The sequence below is a fragment of the Mus musculus genome, chromosome 11, assembly GCF_000001635.26.
Source record: "Mus musculus strain C57BL/6J chromosome 11, GRCm38.p6 C57BL/6J".
NCBI classification, from domain to species: domain Eukaryota; kingdom Metazoa; phylum Chordata; class Mammalia; order Rodentia; family Muridae; genus Mus; species Mus musculus.
The window spans coordinates 101,604,086-101,621,331 of NC_000077.6; the positions used below are offsets into that span (position 1 = coordinate 101,604,086).

Consider the following 17,246-nt stretch of genomic DNA (forward strand, 5'->3'; position numbering starts at 1 on the left):
GTGTAGTTCCTGGCCTGCTTAATAAAGACTTTCTATTGGCATAAACTCATGTTCAAGCAGTCTTCTCTGGTGAATACCTCATAAAATGAACTATGCATATTGAGTCCCAGATCATTCTGTATCAAAAAGAAAAAAGGAGAAAGAAAAGACAGGAGACAAAAGAACCCAACCCACATCACAAAAACGGTTCTCAACATATGAAAAGCTTTTAGATGCCAGGCGACTGTCGCATACATCTTAATTCCAGCAGGAGGCCAAGGCAGGAGAATTCCAAGTTTGAAGTCATGCAGGCCAATGTTAAGAAATCCTGCCTATAAATGAACTACTTTTTAATAAAGTCTGGGCTTTGCTTCTGTGTATTGTGTGTCAACCATGTTATCTTTGAGAAGGATGGAACACCAGCCACCAAGAAACCCATTAAATCATTTTCTGCTTTGTCTTTCACCTGTAGCAAAATAAGTCTCCAGCGGCTCGCTCAGGGCGGCTCTGGGGAGTAGTCGGCTCCCGGTGGCCACGCCCCCACGGCAGGGCGGAGCATGCAAATAGGCTGGAGACCATGCTTCTGCGGGGGAGAAATGCAGGGCTCCCACACGCATATGAAATTTCTCATGAAACCTGAAGAGCGTACGAAGTTTGTAGCAGAGTCCAGTGTTTTTCTTGGGGGAAGTGGGGGAGCATAGGAGGGAGACAGTTACGCCGACGCTCACCACGAGTTAAAGTGAGACAAAGAAAGGACCGCACTGGGCTTGGCACTCTCTCCCGTTATCGCTTCTCGGCCTTTTGGCTAAGATCAAGTGTAGTATCTGTTCTTATCAGTTTAATATCTGATACGTCCTCTATCCGAGGACAATATATTAAATGGATTTTTGGAAGTAGGAGTTGGAATAGGAGCTTGCTCCGTCCACTCCACGCATCGACCTGGTATTGCAGTACTTCCAGGAACGGTGCACCCCCTTTGGGGTTCCTAATGTTGGTTTAAAAAATAAGAACTAGCTTTATCTTTTGAGTTTACTGGTTTTTTTTTTTTTTTTTTTCAGATCTCGTTACAGATGGTTGTGAGCCACCATGTGGTTGCTGGGATTTGAACTCTGGACCTTTGGAAGAGCAGTCGGGTGCTCTTACCCACTGAGCCATCTCACCAGCCCGAGTTTACTGGTTTTATGTATGCTCATCTTATGTGTATACAATACCCTGTAGCTGTCTTCAGACATACCAGAACAGAAAGCCTCTGCAAGAGCAGACAGTGCTCTTACCCACTGAGCCATCTCACCAGCCCCTTAGTTAGTATTTTTATAGCATTCTTTACATTTATTTTTTTATCTTTTTGTTTTGTTTTATCGAGACAGGGTTTAATATATAGCCCAGGCTGTCCTGGAACTCACTTTGTACACCAGACTGGTTTTAGAAATCTGCCTGTCTCTGCCTCTCAAGTGCTGGGATTAAAGGAGTGTGTCACCACCACCTGGCTAGATTTTTATTTTATTTTTTTTTTAAAGAGTCTCAATTTGTTGGGCTGGTGAGATGGCTCAGTGGGTAAGAGCACCCGACTGCTCTTCTGAAGGTCCGAAGTTCAAATCCCAGCAACCACATGGTGGCTCACAACCATCCGGAATGAAATCTGACTCCCTCTTCTGGAGTGTCTGAAGACAGCTACAGTGTACTTACATATAATAAAAATAAATAAATCTTTAAAAAAAAAAAGAGTCTCAATTTGTTGTATAATTTTGGGTTTTTAAAATTTGTTTATTTTTAAATTTTATTTATTTATTTATTTATTTATTCATTTATTTTTTGCTTTTCGAGACAGGGTTTCTCTGTGTAGCCCTGGCTGTCCCGAACTCACTTTGTAGACCAGGCTGGCCTCAGAAATCCACCTGCTTCTGCCTCCCGAGTGCTGGGATTAAAGGCGTACACCACCACGCCAGGCCATTTCTTACGTTTAAATTGCGTTTCTTGTTACATTCTCTTGTGCTTTTACATGGGAGTAATTCACCTTTTCTATAGTTCCTTTGGTTTTTTTTGTACTAAAGCAGGATGTAATTGGCTATAGACAACCAGTACGTGATACTTGCATTGATCTTATGTGCAGTGAAAAATTAAATCTTAGAAGTCTTATTTCTTTTTTTATCGTAGTGTACACATTTGTTTTATTCTAAGGAAAAAGAACATTGTTTTCTTCAAACCACCAGGAAAGGCCATTACTGTTGGTTGTATGCCACCATGTGGTTGCTGAGAATTGAACTCGGGAATCTCTGGAAAAGCAGTCAGTGCTCTTAAACTGCTGATTTCTCCAGCCTTTCCATTCTTCTTAAGCAATGAGAGTAAAAGGACCAGGCTGGCCTTGAACTCAGAAATCTGCCTGCCTCTGCCTCCCAAGTGCTGGGATTAAAGATGTGTGTCACCACTGCCCAGTTTAATCTTTATTTTTTAACACTCCAGATTTTATTTCCCTCACAGTCCATCCTCTGACTGTTCCACATTCCATACTTCTTCCCCACCATTGTCTCCACGAGGATGTCCCCATACTCCCATAGCCCACATCCCCCCACATCCCCTACCCCACCAGACCTCTCAACTCCCTGGGGCCTCCAGTCTCTTGAGGGTTAGGTGCATCTTTTAAGACTGAACCCAGACCAGGCAGTCCTCTGTTGTATATGTGTTGGGGGCCTCATATCAGCTGGTGTATGCTGCTGGTTGGTGGTCCAGTATCTGAGATATCTCGGGGGTCCAGGTTAATTGAGACTCCTGGTCTCAGGGTCGCCCTCCTCCTCAGCTTCTTCCAGCCTTTCCCTAATTCAACCAATTCTGTTTATATGTTGGGTGTAAATATCTGTATCTGACTCTTTCAGCTGCTTGTTGGGTCTTTCAGAGGGCAGTCATAATAGGTCCCTTTCTGTGAGTCCTCCATAGCCTCAGTAATAGTGTCAGGTCTCCCCTTGAGCTGGATCCCACTTTGGGCCTGTCACCTGAACCTCCTTTTCCTCAGGCTCTTCTCCATTTTTGTCCCTGTAGTTCTTTCAGACAGGAAAAATTATGGGTCAGAGTTTTTTTGTTTGTTTGTTTTTGTTTTTTGTTTTTTTTGAGGCAGTGTAGCCCTGGCTGTCCTGGACCAGGCTGGTCTCGAACTCAGAAATCCGCCTGCCTCTGCCTCCCAAGTGCTGGGATTAAAGGCGTGCGCCACCATGCCCAGCTGGGTCAGAGTTTTGACTATGGGATGGTAACTCTTGTCTCACTTGATGCCCTGTCTTTCTGCTGGAAGTGGGCTCTACAAGTTTCCTTTCCCCACTGTAGGGCATTTCATCTGAGGTCCCCCCCCCCTTTGAGTCCTAAGAGTCTCTCACCTCCCAGGTCTCTGGCACATTCTGGAGGGTTCCCCCACCTCCTACCTCCTGAGGTTGCCTGTTTTCATTCTTTCTGTTGGCCATCAGGGCTTCAGTCCTTTTCCCCCACCCAATACCAGATCAGGTTCCCCTCTTCCCCTCCCTGTCCCCTTTCCCACCCAGGTCCCCCCAACACACACACACACACACACCTCCTGTGATTGCTTTCTTCTTCCTGCCAAGTGGGACTGAGGGATCCTCTCTTGAATCTTTCGGCTTGTTAACATTTTAGAGTTCTGTGGACTGTATCTTGGGTATTCTGTACATTTTTTTTAATATCCACTTATTAATGAGTACATACCATGCATGTCCTTTTGGGTCTGAGTTACCTCACTCAGGGTAATATTTTCTAGTTCCATCCATTTGCCTGCAAAACTCAGGATGTCCTTGTTCTTAATAGCTGAGTAGTATTCCATTGTGTAAATTAACCACATTTTCTGTATCCATTCTTCTGTTGTGGGACATCTGGGTTGTGTCCAGCTTCTAGCTATCACAAATAAGGGTACTATATCTCTGGAAATCAATCTGGAGGTTCCTCAGAAAATACCACTCTTGGGAATATACCCAAAAGATGCCCCACCAAGCCATAGGGTCACGTGTTCCACTATGATCAAAAAACCTTTGAATTCTTCAACTTTTGGCAAAAGCAAGAAGGAACACTTACAGCTGGACAAGGTGGCACAAGCCTTTAATCTCAACACTGTCAAGGCAGAGGCAGGTGGCTCTCTGTGAGTTTGAGGCCAGCCTGGTCTACAGAACCAGCCCAGGACACCCAGGACTCTATAACACAGAGAAACCCTGTCCGGGGGTAGGGGGTGGGGAGGGGACACCTACTGAACCACAGAAATGAAGGGTATTGGAGTGGGACTCCCTAGAAAGGATTGCTTCTGGAGCTGAACCCACCTCAGACTGTTGGCTATTTATGGAGGCTTTGCCCCAAACATGGGCTTCATCCCCATCTAAATACAGGTATCTGGCATGCACAAAGCTCTGTAGATCCACAGTGTTCTAATTCAGAATACAATCGGAGCATAGACACCCCTGCCCCTACACCCCAAGGGCAGGTCATCACGACCACAAGGAGTGTCTTTCAGAGTTACCCTCAAGAGGTCAATTTCCAGAAAAAAAAAAAAAAATAAATAAATAAAAGGAGATGGCAAGAAGAACCCCATCTTGCCCAGGTCTTACTACACGGAACACCTGGCCTTCCGGAACCATGTGACATTTCTAAAGCTTAGACAGATTACACAGTTCAAATAAGCATATTTCCAGGAAAGCAGTGATGTCACAGAACCAGGGTTCCAGAAGGCTGAGATGGCCAAGAACACCAACCTTCTCAAGAGGAAGGAGAACTATTAGTCAGATGGGGCTGGAGAGTGCTAGGTGACTTGTCCTGTAGATCCTCATAGAAGACCTTGGGCCGGCTAGGAACTAAAGCCAAATGATAGGCTTGGAAGCTGAAGAGGGCCACACACTGGGACCATTGTTAGCCTAAGAGCACCCTTAGGGGCTTAAAGGGTCAAGCCTGACCTTCCAGGGTCGATCTGTCTGTCCCTGTAGATGCTGAGGGGTAGGTGGAGGGACCCTGACCTTTGTCCTCAGTGCCACCTAAGGGGAAACATAACCTTGTGATGGAACCAGCCCCTATCAGCTCTCACAGACTGAGCATTTTGATAGACACAACCCAGCTACTTTACAGGTGATCTCCTGTTTAGCTTCAGTTCCTTATTAGACTCAGGCTGCACATCCGTGGCCAAAATGATTCATAAGACTTAAGCGGTGCTGGGCAGTGGTGGCCCATGCCTTCAGTTTCAGTACTTGAGAGGCAGAGGCAAGGAAGATCTCTGAGTTCGAGGCCAGTCTGGTCTACAGAGTGAGTTCCAGGACAGCCAGGACTACACAGAGAAACTCTGTCTCGGAAAGCCAATGACTGATTGATTAATTAATTAATTAATTAATTAATCAATAGATTATGGTAAGAATTGTAGAACTCAGGGATGGAGAGATGGCTCAGCAGGTAAGAGCTCTGACTGCTCTTCTGAAGGTCCTGAGTTCAAATCCCAGCAACCACGTGGTGGCTCACAACCATCTGTAATGAGATCTGACGTCCTCTACTGGTGTGTCTGAAGACAGCTACACTGTACTTACATATAATGATAGATAAATAAATCTAAGAAAAGAAAAGAAAAGAAAAGAAAAGAAAAGAAAAGAAAAGAAAAAGAATTGCAGAACTCTGTGACCATACTAAAAACTCAACATTTTTAAACTTTCTGGTAGAAGATAATCCAGAACTATGTTATACCCTTTCTTGTTCTAGGTACCTCTGGATTTTGTTTTTCTTTTTTTTGGGGGGGGGGAGGGGAGGGTGGTTGAGACAGGGTCTATATAGTTCTGGCTGTCTTTCCTATGTAGAACATACATAGGAATTTGAATTCACAGAGATCTGCCTACCTCTGTCTCCCAAGTGCCGAGATTAACAGTGTGCACCACCATACAAGCTTTCATCTTATTTTTAACAGTTGTTTTTTTTTTTTTTTTCATTAAAGGCGGGTGCCACCACCTCCTGGCTCATCTTATTTTGAAGACCAGGTCTCTCAGAGAAACCTGGGCTGGCTGCTCTGACTCAACCACCTATGCAGTGAGTCCTCAGGATCCAACTGTCACCACCTGATCGGTGGTGTAAAAGATTCATCATGGCATGCCCAACTTTTATGTCGGTGCTGGGGGTCCAAACTCAGGTATTTGTACTTCATTCTTCCATTCATTTACTCAACCAGGAAGATCGTGAATTCAAGGTCTTCCTTGGCTACACAAGACCCTGTTCTCTTCTTCACCCTTCAAAATAAAAAATTAAAAAAAGATTGTGGAAAGTAAAATCAAGAGAGGTGCCCGGGAACCAGATGTGGTACACATCATCAGAGGCAGCCGATCTCTATGGTCTGTGTAATGCCAGGTCCAGATTCCAGGTCTCACTACGTCCTGAGATTGTATAGAAAAGAAAGGAGAAGAGGAAGAAGAGAAACTAGTGGGGTGGGGGAAGGGGGAGAGGGAAAGGGAAAAGGGGGAATTGAGAGAGGAGAGAGGGGGAGGAGAGAGAGGCCCCGCCCACCAAGAGTGCAGGCCTGGGTGTAAGCATTCCACATCCCACGTGCTTCCTCTGCCTCCTGCCTCCTCGGGACCTGCTCACCACTAACAGTTATCAACCGCCACTGCCACGGAGGGGCGAGGAGCGAGGAGTGGCGCTGGGTAAGCACAGCATGCAGAGCCACTCCGCATTGGCTTCCAGCAAACCCTAGGTCGAAAGTCCTGGACACTATCAAATGTTTCAATGTCAAAACCAGATAAAGATTTGCAAGGGCAACCGAGACCAAATTAGATGTGCTTATACATCAGACTGCATTCAAAAGCATCGACCAGAGCAATATGCGTGGTGTGGTGTTGAAGGTGGGTGGATTTGTGGAGGTTGGAGGAGAAGCGGATGTTGGAAGTGTGCCAGGTAGAGCTCCAATGGAAGGGAGCAGTTTGTTATCCTTTGATATACCTTCTCAGCCCGAGTTGGGGATTCTTAAGTTGTTATGGGGCTGGAGAGATGGCTCAGGAGTTAAGAGTCTTTGTTGCTCTCGCAGGTGGTGCTCGGTTTGACAGTAATTCCAGTTCGAGGGGCTCTACCACCCACTTCTCAACTCAGAGCACGAACATGAATATTTATGAGGTAGGTGCTGTTGGTATGTTCATGACACTGTGGCCTGCATATATCAAGGATATGATAACATCAGAGGCAGGCAAGGAAGCTCAGCCTACTCCAAGCCAACAGCAGGCTCCAGCCCAGACCCCAGAGAATTTTTGATCCCGGTGGTGGTGGCACATGTCTTTAATCCCATCACTTGGGAGGCAGAGGCAGGTGGATTTCTGAGTTTGAGGCCAGCCTGGGTTAAGTTTTACGTTCTATCCTTCCCATCTTTGTTGTTAAAATAATGTGTCCTTTTAGGACACAAAGAGGTTCCAGGATACAGTGATAGCAACAAGCTCATCTGTGACTGTAGCACTGACCATTTTAACCATTATTTTCTGTCTCACTGAAGTAAGGACCATTGAGTCCATGTCCAAAATATATGGAGAGCTGACAGTTCAGAAAGAAAAATTCGCACTTTTCAAATGATGTTTCCAAAGAGGTCAGCATCTTTTGCAGTGAGAAACCTCAGAAGTCCCAGTCAGGAGGGGCCTTTCACCTTGGGGACATTTGAGCTAGCTGGAGAATTCTTTGTCAGGATTACGTCGTCTTTCAGAACCTTCTAGAGCAGTGTTTGTCACCCTTCCTAAAGTTGAGACACCCCCCTCCCCTTTTTTATTTTGTTTTGTTTTGTTTTGTTTTGTTTGTTTGTTTTGTTTTGTTTTGTTTTGTTTTGTTTTGTTTTGTTTTGTTTTGTTTTGTTGAGACAGGGTTTCTCTGTATAGCCCTGGCTGTCCTGGAACTCACTTCGTAGACCAGGCTGGCCTCAAACTCAGAAATCTGCCTGCCTCTGCCTCCCAAGTGCTGGGATTAAAGGCATGCACCACCACTGCCCGGTGTCCGAGACAGCATTTCTATAGAAACTCAGACTGCAACAAATAATACGTATGAAGTCTAACAGAGGCTGGAGAAAGCAGGACAAAGCAGAATTCAGCATTCCTTCTGTTTTCTTTTCTTCAGACACACCAGAAGAGGGTATCAGATCTTGTACAGATGGTTGTGAGCCACCATGTGGTTTCTGGGATTTGAACTCAGGACCTTCGGAAGAGCTGAGCTATCTATCTCGCCAGTCCACCCCCCCTCTTTGTTTTTTTGTTTGTTTGTTTTCTTTCTTCCTTTCTTCCTTCCTTTCTTTCTTTTTTTGTTTTTTTTGTTTTTGTTTTTGGAGACATGGTTTCTCTATGTAGCCTTGGCTGTCTTGGAACTCACTCTGTAGACCAGGCTGGCCTTGAACTCAGAAATTCGCCTGCCTCTGCCTCCCAAGTGCTGGGATTAAAGGCATGTGCCACCACGCCCGGCTAAGAGAGGAGGAGATTTTCAATAAGGATACAGGGGAAATGACTGGTGGGATTAAACATTCCTAGCTAAAATGAGGAGCTCAGGACAAATTTATTCAGTCCATTAATGGCTTTAGCCAGTAGCCAGCCCGGTTTCTTTCTCTCTCTCTCTCTCTCTCTCTTTCTCCCTTCCTTCCTCCCTTTCTTCCTTTCTTCCTTCATTTCTTTTTTTTGTTTTTTTTTTTTTTTTTGTTGTTGTTGTTGTTGTTTTTTGAGACAGGGTTTCTCTGTGTAGCCCTGGCTGTCCTGGAACTCACTCTGTAGACCAGGCTGGCCTCGAACTCAGAAATCCACCTGTCTCTGCCTCCCGAGTGCTGGGATTAAGGGGATGCGCCACCACCGCCCGGCCTTTTTTTTTTTTTTTTTTTTAAGATTTATTTATCATTATACATAAGTACACTGTAGCTGTCTTCAGACCCACCAGAAGAGGACATCAGATCTCATTACAGGTGGTTGTAAGCCACCATGTGGTTGCTGGGATTTGAACTCAGGACCTTTGGAAGACAGTCAGCACTCTTACCTGTTGAGCCATCTCTCCAGCCCTCCCCCCATCACAAAAATCCTGCCAGCCATCCTGGTGATACAAAGATATCAGTCACAGATGGTCAGCAGCCTCCATCACCAGATGTGTGTGCCTGAGGAACCACAGGCCAGCATGGCTGCTCATGATTCCAAGCAGAGTGACTGGCTCTGTAGTCCTCATTACAGAGGAAGGTGAGCCACCATGTAGTTGCCGAGATTTGAATTCAGGACCTCTGGAAGAACAGTCAGTGCTCTTAACCGCTGAGCCATCTCTCCAGGCCAGGACTTAGCTAAGCCAGCCTCCATTATACTGCCCTGCTACAGGTTCAGGAAGATGAACAAACACAGTCCGTGCTCGCATCTAACAATCCTATACCAGGCTCAGAGCTAGGCATTTCCATTACAATGTTGTGACAAGGACACGAGCCACTCTGGTCACATCGCACTGGCCACAAAGACAGTAGCCGACAAGAGGAACAGAAGCACGTGTGCACGCCTGAGCTTCCCAAAGTCTAGACCAGCATTTCAGAAAGCTATGGGGCCCCTGGATTGGGTGAAGGAATAGACAGCAAATTCAGAACAAAGAATCCGACAGTATCGGATGTGACAGTGACTGTGTACCAGGAAGAGGCTTGGTTCTGTGCTGGGTCAGTGTAAGAGGCCGCCTGGAGAAAGAGAATTAAGTTGGTGTTTTAGCAGATGAAAGGAAGGTGGGGACCATGTGAAAGCAAAGAAGTGCAGTCCTTCCAGATGCGGCTGCACTAAAGCTTGACAGAAGGCCTTGGTTAAAAGCATAGAAATCATGGTGCAAACCTCTGCTGGCTTAAGCGGTGAGAAGACACCACCCAGCGTGGGTGGAGGACAGAGCTTTGATGTTGGCCCCAAAGTAGAGGACATGCAGGAAGAGACTGCAGGAGAATGTGGGCCATCAGACAGGAGTCCTACAAGGGCAGAGCCTTTGCTGGCTCAGCGCCCTGCAAGAGACTCCACCTTGCTACACAGGCTGCTCCCCCCTCTGAATGCTTGGGATGGGAGTTAGGGGTGGGAAGTTTAGTCATTTTATTTCTAAACCCCTCTGATGTGTATCAACCCAATTTATATTCACAATACGTGTTGATAGTGTCCCCTTTTATGTGATAAGAGGCAAGGAAATTAGTGCCTAGGAAAGATGCTGATGTGGCAAGGATTGTATCCAAGTGCTGATCTGCAGGCTGGGGCCAAATCCCCATTCATTCCCTGTCAATCATCATTGCTATAGCGGCTGAGAGGGCCTCCAGTCTGTAAGAGACTAATGTCACATCAAAAGCGGTTTAAAATAGCAAGCACCTAATCTACACAATCGGTATCTATTGGACTCTGGGGAGTAGCTCTGCATCTCTCACAAGGTCCTTGAGTCCTTCCAGGGCTGTGGCAATCAGATGCCTTCACTGAGGCTGCAAGATCCTCATTTAAGATGGTCTGCTCCGTCCCGTGGCTGGTTAAGTGTGCCGATTGTTAAGATTGTTAAGGGCAGGCCTTAGTTCCTGACCACAGGCTATGGGATGATGGTGGCTAAAGAGGTGGAAGAGGGAGAGGCAAAAGAGAAAGAGGAAGGAGGAGGAGGAAGAGGAGAGGTTTATGGCCTAGCTTCAGAAGGCCCCTCACTTCTCTATCAGCATGTGAATGGTTAGAAGCCAGTGACCAAATCAAGCACCCATCCAAGGGAAGGCAAATCAAACACCCATCCAAGGGAAGGAACCATTAGATGCCATCTTTTGAAAAGGGGATTCTAGAATTTGTGGGCTCATTTTTAAACTACCTGAACATAGAGTAAGCACCCCTTTTTTTCTGCTATTTCACTCATTCTCAGTCTTTCTGACACCAACTGGGGGTCGGGAGGTCGTCCCATGCCAAGCAACTTTTGAGTTCTCTGGGCATATACCAGCAGGGGGTCCCAGAATCTGCTGGACTTTGCTGTAACTGGAGTCAGGGTGGAGTCAGGGTCAGACTGCTCAGATAAGGGTTCAACTCTACCGGATGGCCCTGTTGAGGTGGCAGTAACAGTCCAGGTTGTCACTTGTGCATCCTACCAGCTAGACGGCCACCTCAGGGTTGATCACTTGCTAGGATGAATCATGGGGCCAGGAAAGTGGCCACTACTGCATTACCCAAAGAATTCAGGAAGCAAATGACAGCACACAGGAAAGGTGAGTGGGGCGGGCTACGTGGAGTATGGAGAGGGGGCAGAACATTCTTTCCAGTATAGGTGTGTTCATCAACCCAGAAGCCCTAGACTCCCCCATCTTTGGGAACTGTATGGAGGGAGCCTTCAGCCTGCAGGCATGATTGACTGCTGAGATGAATACAGTTTTATCACAGAGCCTAGGCAGAAGCTTGAATGCAGAGGGGGAAAAAAAAAGAATAGAGGCCTGGGGTGGTCATGAAGCGTCCATAAATGGTACACCAGAGAAGAGACTGAAGTATCTGAAGAAAACCTGGTACCCAACCACCCATGGAGGGCACTGATAATGGCAGTTCAGGGTCCCACGCCCTATGGAGCTAAGGCAACAGGACACTAAGGCTCAGGAAGTTAGTGGGGAGTTCCAGCCCAGAGCCCGCCCTCACAGAGGAATAAAGGCCAACGGACTCCTCTCTGCTGAAACAGTCTGTGACGTTTCCATCTGTAAAATTTGCTCTCTGAGGTCAGAAACCAAAAAGACCTCACCTAGACCCGTTTTTTGTTTTAGGAGACACAGCTGCTGGAGTTAAAAGCACAAAGACTGTTTAAGTCAGTGCAGTGCTGTGCTCTTCGCAAAAGCTTGCCTCAGCAAAAGCTTGCCACCTATACCCCAATGGCAGATCTAAACCAAGGAAACCCACTCTTCAGAAATAAAGGTTCATAGTTCTGATGGACACTTGAAAGAGGCTGCCATCTTCTGCTGTGAAGAGCCACGTAAATTCCCTGTGAGTTCTGGGATGGTTTTGCTCATTGCGGTTATGGACTAAGCTCTGGGTGTCATCTCGAAGCTGGAGATGCACCTTGGAAGAGTCAAATATGGAAGATATGGAAAGGAAGCTCCCTGGTGGGGTTGGGAGAGGGGTAGGAAACGCCCGCATAAGACAATTGCTGATTGGATTTTTTTTTTTACTCTTGCAAGGTGCACCTCCAGCTTCATCGAGATGACACCCAGAGCTTAGTCCATATCTACAGGGGAGGCACTTACAGAGGATGAGTCAACCCGTATCTACAGGGGAGGCACTTAGAGGATGAGTCAAATAAGCTTGAGGCTCTGGGCTCTCCATCGGCCCCACCCTCGGAACCTGCAACCCAGGACATGCCCTTCTCGGGGTTGCTACTAGATTAGAGAGAGGACGGCCTGCAAATAGACAATTGGTGGTCATGAAATGGCAAAGCCTTGGGGAGTTGCAGCAGGGAGGGTTGCCTGCCCTGTACACTTTGAGTCATATGACATTCATCCAATTCATTTATTCATTCATTCAGCAAATGCAGCTCAAAAGGCCAGGCACATGCTGAGTACTGTCCTAGGTACCAACTCTCACCCTTCAAAATGGAAAACAACAAACCACACATAATTGTGCACTTATGTAATGCCTGTGGGGTTTTTTTTTTTTTTTTAATTATATGTAAGTACACTTTAGCTGTCTTCAGACACAACAGAAGAGGGCATTAGATCTCATTACAGATGGTTGTGAGCTACCATGTAGTTGCTGGGAATTAAACTCAGGACCTCTGGAAGAGCAGTTAGTGTCCTTAACCGCGGAGCCATCTATCTGTGTACATTCTAGACCCTGACCAATGGTATGGAGAAAGGCAGGTAAGGAGGGGCATGAGGTAGAAAAGCCCTCTGTGAGAAGAGATCCTCTCCAAAACTCTACTACAAAGCGGGAAGTACTATTTTAGAAGTGAGACCTGCTCTCTACATCCCAGAGATGCCTATCTGGGGCAGTGAGATGGCTCAGCCAGTGAAGGTGCTTGCCACCACGCCTGGTGTTCGATGAGAGACTCACACAGCAGAAGGAGAAACTTGTAAAAATTGCCGTCTGTCGCTCACACGCGCAGCACATGGCATGCCCTCTCAACTAATGCTAGCATCTGGGAGCCTACAAAGCGTGCCAGGGAGCCGCCTGAGGCCCGAGGTGGCCACACCTTCCTGGGGAAGGGCGGGGCATGAGCATCCAGAAGGTACTTCAGCCCTGGAACCACCAGGCAAAAGAATAAGAAGTCAGTCTCTCAGAATAAGAAGCCTGTGAGAGACTGACTGCAGGAGGGTGGATGGGGAACAGCAGGGGACGGGCAACCACCAGGGTGCTCCCTACATGTTGACTGTGGAGGATGTCTTTGTACCAGATAACTCTCTGCGTTTTGTTATGTCATGGGCAGTATCGGTTCTTACCAATTTACTATCTGATGAGCCTCTTCTCCCAGGATGACACCTTAAGTGGCTTTTTGGAACAAGGAGATGGAACTGGTGTTAACCTTCCTTCTAGGCTCTGCCCAACAGTTACCTGGCAACAGCCAGATAGGCCTGGCTTGCTATAAAAGGGGGTATTTAACCCCTCCTCGCTCTCTCTGCCCCTTCAGTCTCTCTCCTCTCCCCGACCCCTTTCTTCAAGTCAAGAGACACAAATGTGTTTTATAAAAAGACCAGGATATGTTTTGTAGAGCGAGGTATGGTGAGGTGGGGGTGCCCGGCGGGCCCATGCTGAGGCATTTCTTCCCCGTAAGGGACCAGCCAAAAGACGGGTATAATATAGAAGAGAATTTATTTGGGAGCATGGGAAGAGGAGTTGATAAGGGAGTAGAGGCAGAGAGAGAGAGAGAGAGAGAGAGAGAGAGAGAGAGAGAGAGAGAGAGAGAGAAGAGGCCAGTCGGGAAGACGTGGAGAGATGGGGGAGGAGAAGGGAAGAGAGGGGGAAAAAGAGGTTAGGAAGAGAAAAGAGGCAGAGAGGAGGGGCCAAACAGTCCCTTTCACAGCAAGCAGGCCTCCTGGCTGTTGCTAGGTAACCGTTGGGCGGAGCCTAGAAGGAATGCAACAACAGGAACTTAGTCTGGTCCATCCTTTGACTTCATTCTTGTAGTAGAGCCATAGCTATTAGAATATTTTCTTTTTTATCCTGTCGTGTTCAAATGCACCCGCTCTCCACACCCACATGCAAAGCTTTCGGGAGTCCATCTTACGGGTCTCTGGGCTCATCGGGTACCATTGAAGCCCAGTTCTCCTAGCTCTGACTGGTTTCTGACTTCAAACTTCATGCCACCGTTCCCTCTGTATCCATTCTCACAAATTGTCCAACTCTACCGCGGTTCTGGAAGCTCCATTCTCCCCTCCTCAGAGGTCTGTCTCTTACACCCCACTTCCCTCTCCTGGTGAGCCCTAACACCCCTTTTCTCCCTTGCAGCTTCATACCTCTCCTCCTCCTTGTCACATGTAGCCCTGCACACCCCCCAGTTTCTTGAACAATAGTTCTGAATTCCTGGATCCCGTGGAGCAGGAGTTACGGGAGGTTGTGAGCTGCCTGCTGTAGGTGCTGGGAACAGCTTGGGCTCCCTGCATCAACAGTTGTACTGCTCTTAACTGCTGAACCATTTCTCAATCCCCACAACTAAAACCATTTTAAATTCTGCCAAGCATAGTGGTGCAGTCCAGTAATCCCCCACCTACAAAACAGTGGATGGGGAGTGTAAGCTTTCTCAACTACACACTCTCATTTCAAAACAGAAGCAAGATTTATGCTGGGCAGTGGTGACTCACTCCTTTAATCACAGAACTTGGGAGGTAGAGTCAGGCAGATCAAGGCCAGCCTGGTTCACAGAGTGAGTTCCGGAACAGCTAAGGCTATACAGAGAAGCTCTGTCTTGAAAAACAAAACAAACGCCACTACTGTTAGATCTGGGGCTCAAAGCTTACGCCTCAGGACAACCTCCTTTGTAGCTTTAGCCTTTCTGTGTAAAATAGGAATAGTCTACCCGGGCTGGTGAGATGGCTCAGTGGGTGAACACTGGTTGCTTTTTCGAAGGTCCTGAGTTCAAATGCCAGCACCACATGGTGGCTCATCACAACCACCTGTAAATAATAAATCTTTTTTTAAAATTTATTTATTTATTTATTTATTTATTTATTTATTTATTATATGTAAGTACACTGTAGCTGTCTTCAGACACTCCAGAAGAGGGCATCAGATTTTGTTACGAATGGTTGTGAGCCACCATGTGGTTGCTGGGATTTGAATTCAGGACCTTTGGAAGAGCAGTCGGCACTCTTAACCGCTGAGCCATCTCACCAGCCCCCCCTTTTTTTAAAGGAGTAGTCTGCTCACTGCAGCCACTGACTGCTTCCTGCCATACCACTACTGTCCCTGTGCACACAGATAATACTATCCTTTTTTTTTTTTCAGACAGGGTTTCTCTGTGTAGCCCTGGCTGTCCTGGAACTCACTCTGTAGACCAGGCTGGCCTCGAACTCAGAAATCAACCTGCCTCTGCCTCCCAAGTGCTGGGATTAAAGGCATGTGCCACCACGCTCAGCAATACTGTCCTTATACTGTGTCACTTTGTGGGACTGGTGCATGCCACACTTCCTGCAGAAGGTCCAGGCAAGTGCAGGGAATGTCCATGTTGGCAGGAATGCTGGCAGCACAAACAGCTATTTTTGTTTTTTTAAGACATGGTTTCACCATGTAGCCTTAGCTAGCCTGGAACTTTCTATGTGGCCCAGGCTAGCCTGGAATTTGGAGCCATCGGCCTGCTACCATCTCTCCTGGGTTTTGATTAAAGGTGTGCACAGCCACCTTGTCCTCTATATTTTTTGTATTGGACAAAAACAATAATCTGAGTTTTAAAATGGCCTTTTCTCCTCCTGTTGAAAGACCCACAACATGAGGACTCCCCCACGTTCTGACTCATGAGAGGTGACACCCCAAAATCACCCATGAGAAACAGTCTTGCTGCAAACTGAAAGAGGATTTTTATTCAAGAGCACTCTCGGGCCCACGGTCATACACCACGCAGGGGTAGAGGACCATGGCGCCCCGAGTAGCTGAGTAAGGGGGTATTTAAAGGAAGAAACCACAACTCAAGGAAGTGGGGAGGGTGTTGTTGGAAAATACCAAAGATACCAGTTAAGAGTCACTAGGAAGTGCAAAGTCACGAGTACCTGGTAATTGTTCATTCTTTGAATGAACACTCTTTGAACCCAGGAAGCGGGTGGGTGGAGGAATGTCGCTATCTGTTTTATGATTAGCATACCTTGGAGCATTGAGTCACAAAGGACACATTCCCAAGCCTGGGCCTAAAGGCCTAGAATTTTGTTTTTACGTTTTACTTTTTCATTCCCCACTTCTACTTGTTAGTAGTTCTAATCTTTCACTGTTCATTTAGCAAGATGACTTGATGTTTTGGATGGCACAGCAGAAGGGTGCCATGGTGACTGCTTCACATCCTTATTTGGGCTGGGCTGGTAGACCGTGCTCAGCTTGGTTTCACATACTTTTGTCTTTTTTTTTTTTTTCCCCAAGATAGGGTTTCTCTGTATAGCCCTGGCTGTCCTGGAACTCACTCTGTAGACCAGGCTGGCCTCGAACTCAGAAATCCACCTGCCCCTGCCTCCCAAGTGCTGGGATTAAAAGCATGCACCACCACTGCCTGGCGATTTCACATACTTTTAAGTGAGCCTATTATTCTCCCATTTTGTGGGCTAACTGGGTGTCAGGGAAGAAGGGGGGAAGGAGAGATCACGCATCTGGCCAGAGTTCCTCCTGTGCTCTGGGCAGGCAGACTCGGGAAGGCTGCCAGACCCTTTCCACTTGGTCCTGGGTGGGCATCTAAGCCACTGACCCCACTCGATGGGGGATAGACAAGGGGCAGCACCTGACCTGAGGGCCCCGGAGCAACATCCTTGGCCTTGGAGTTATGGGACAGAGGTTCCCATGCAGGCGAGAATCCTTAGTCCAGTCCATGGCTGAAGCACAGGAAGGCCTTCCATTGGGAGATTAGAAATGGCTCATTAGGGCTGGTGAGATGGCTCAGTGGGTAAGAGCATCCGACTGCTCTTCCGAAGGTCCAGAGTTCAAATCCCAGCAACCACATGGTGGCTCACAACCATCTGTAACGAGATCTGACTCCTGGAATGTCTGAAGACAGCTACAGTGTACTTACAATAAAAATGAAACAAACAAACAAAAAAAAGAGCGCCGACTGCTCTTCCAAAGGTCCTGAGTTCAAATCCCAGCAACCACATAGTGGCTCACAACCATCTGTAACGAAATCTGACGCCCTCT

The 17,246-nt window shown here is 47.1% G+C and overlaps 1 protein-coding gene and 1 non-coding gene across 3 annotated transcripts; both read left to right on the forward strand.

Annotated features, from left to right (window-relative positions):
- Nucleotides 1–764: 764 nt before the first annotated feature.
- Nucleotides 765–955, forward strand: Gm26316. The gene has a single exon (XR_003949961.1). It is a non-coding gene; the product is annotated as a U2 spliceosomal RNA (small nuclear RNA).
- Nucleotides 956–6,614: 5,659 nt separating this feature from the next.
- Nucleotides 6,615–12,553, forward strand: LOC666331 (uncharacterized). 2 transcript variants are annotated; one of them, XM_006533962.2, is made up of 4 exons: nucleotides 6,615–6,824; nucleotides 7,007–7,092; nucleotides 11,696–11,912; nucleotides 12,107–12,553. In XM_006533962.2, the coding sequence occupies exons 1-3, from the start codon at nucleotides 6,701–6,703 to the stop codon at nucleotides 11,849–11,851; spliced, it is 366 nt and encodes a 121-aa protein (XP_006534025.1). In that variant the 5' UTR covers nucleotides 6,615–6,700; the 3' UTR covers nucleotides 11,852–11,912; nucleotides 12,107–12,553. The 2 variants fall into 2 exon arrangements, with proteins under 2 accessions (XP_006534025.1, NP_001243247.1); NM_001256318.1 differs by lacking the exon at nucleotides 12,107–12,553 and having other exon boundaries at nucleotides 11,696–11,871.
- Nucleotides 12,554–17,246: the final 4,693 nt, after the last annotated feature.

What these genes read in the sequence shown, in the direction of transcription:
- LOC666331 (XM_006533962.2), top strand. Translation starts at nt 6,701, where the DNA reads ATGTTTCAATGTCAAAACCAGATAAAGATTTGCAAGGGCAACCGAGAC. An exon ending in TGCGTGGTGTGGTGTTGAAG is followed by an intron (nt 6,825 to 7,006) that starts GTGGGTGGATTT and finishes TTGCTCTCGCAG; the next exon opens with GTGGTGCTCGGTTTGACAGT. An exon ending in CGAACATGAATATTTATGAG is followed by an intron (nt 7,093 to 11,695) that starts GTAGGTGCTGTT and finishes TTTTTGTTTTAG; the next exon opens with GAGACACAGCTGCTGGAGTT.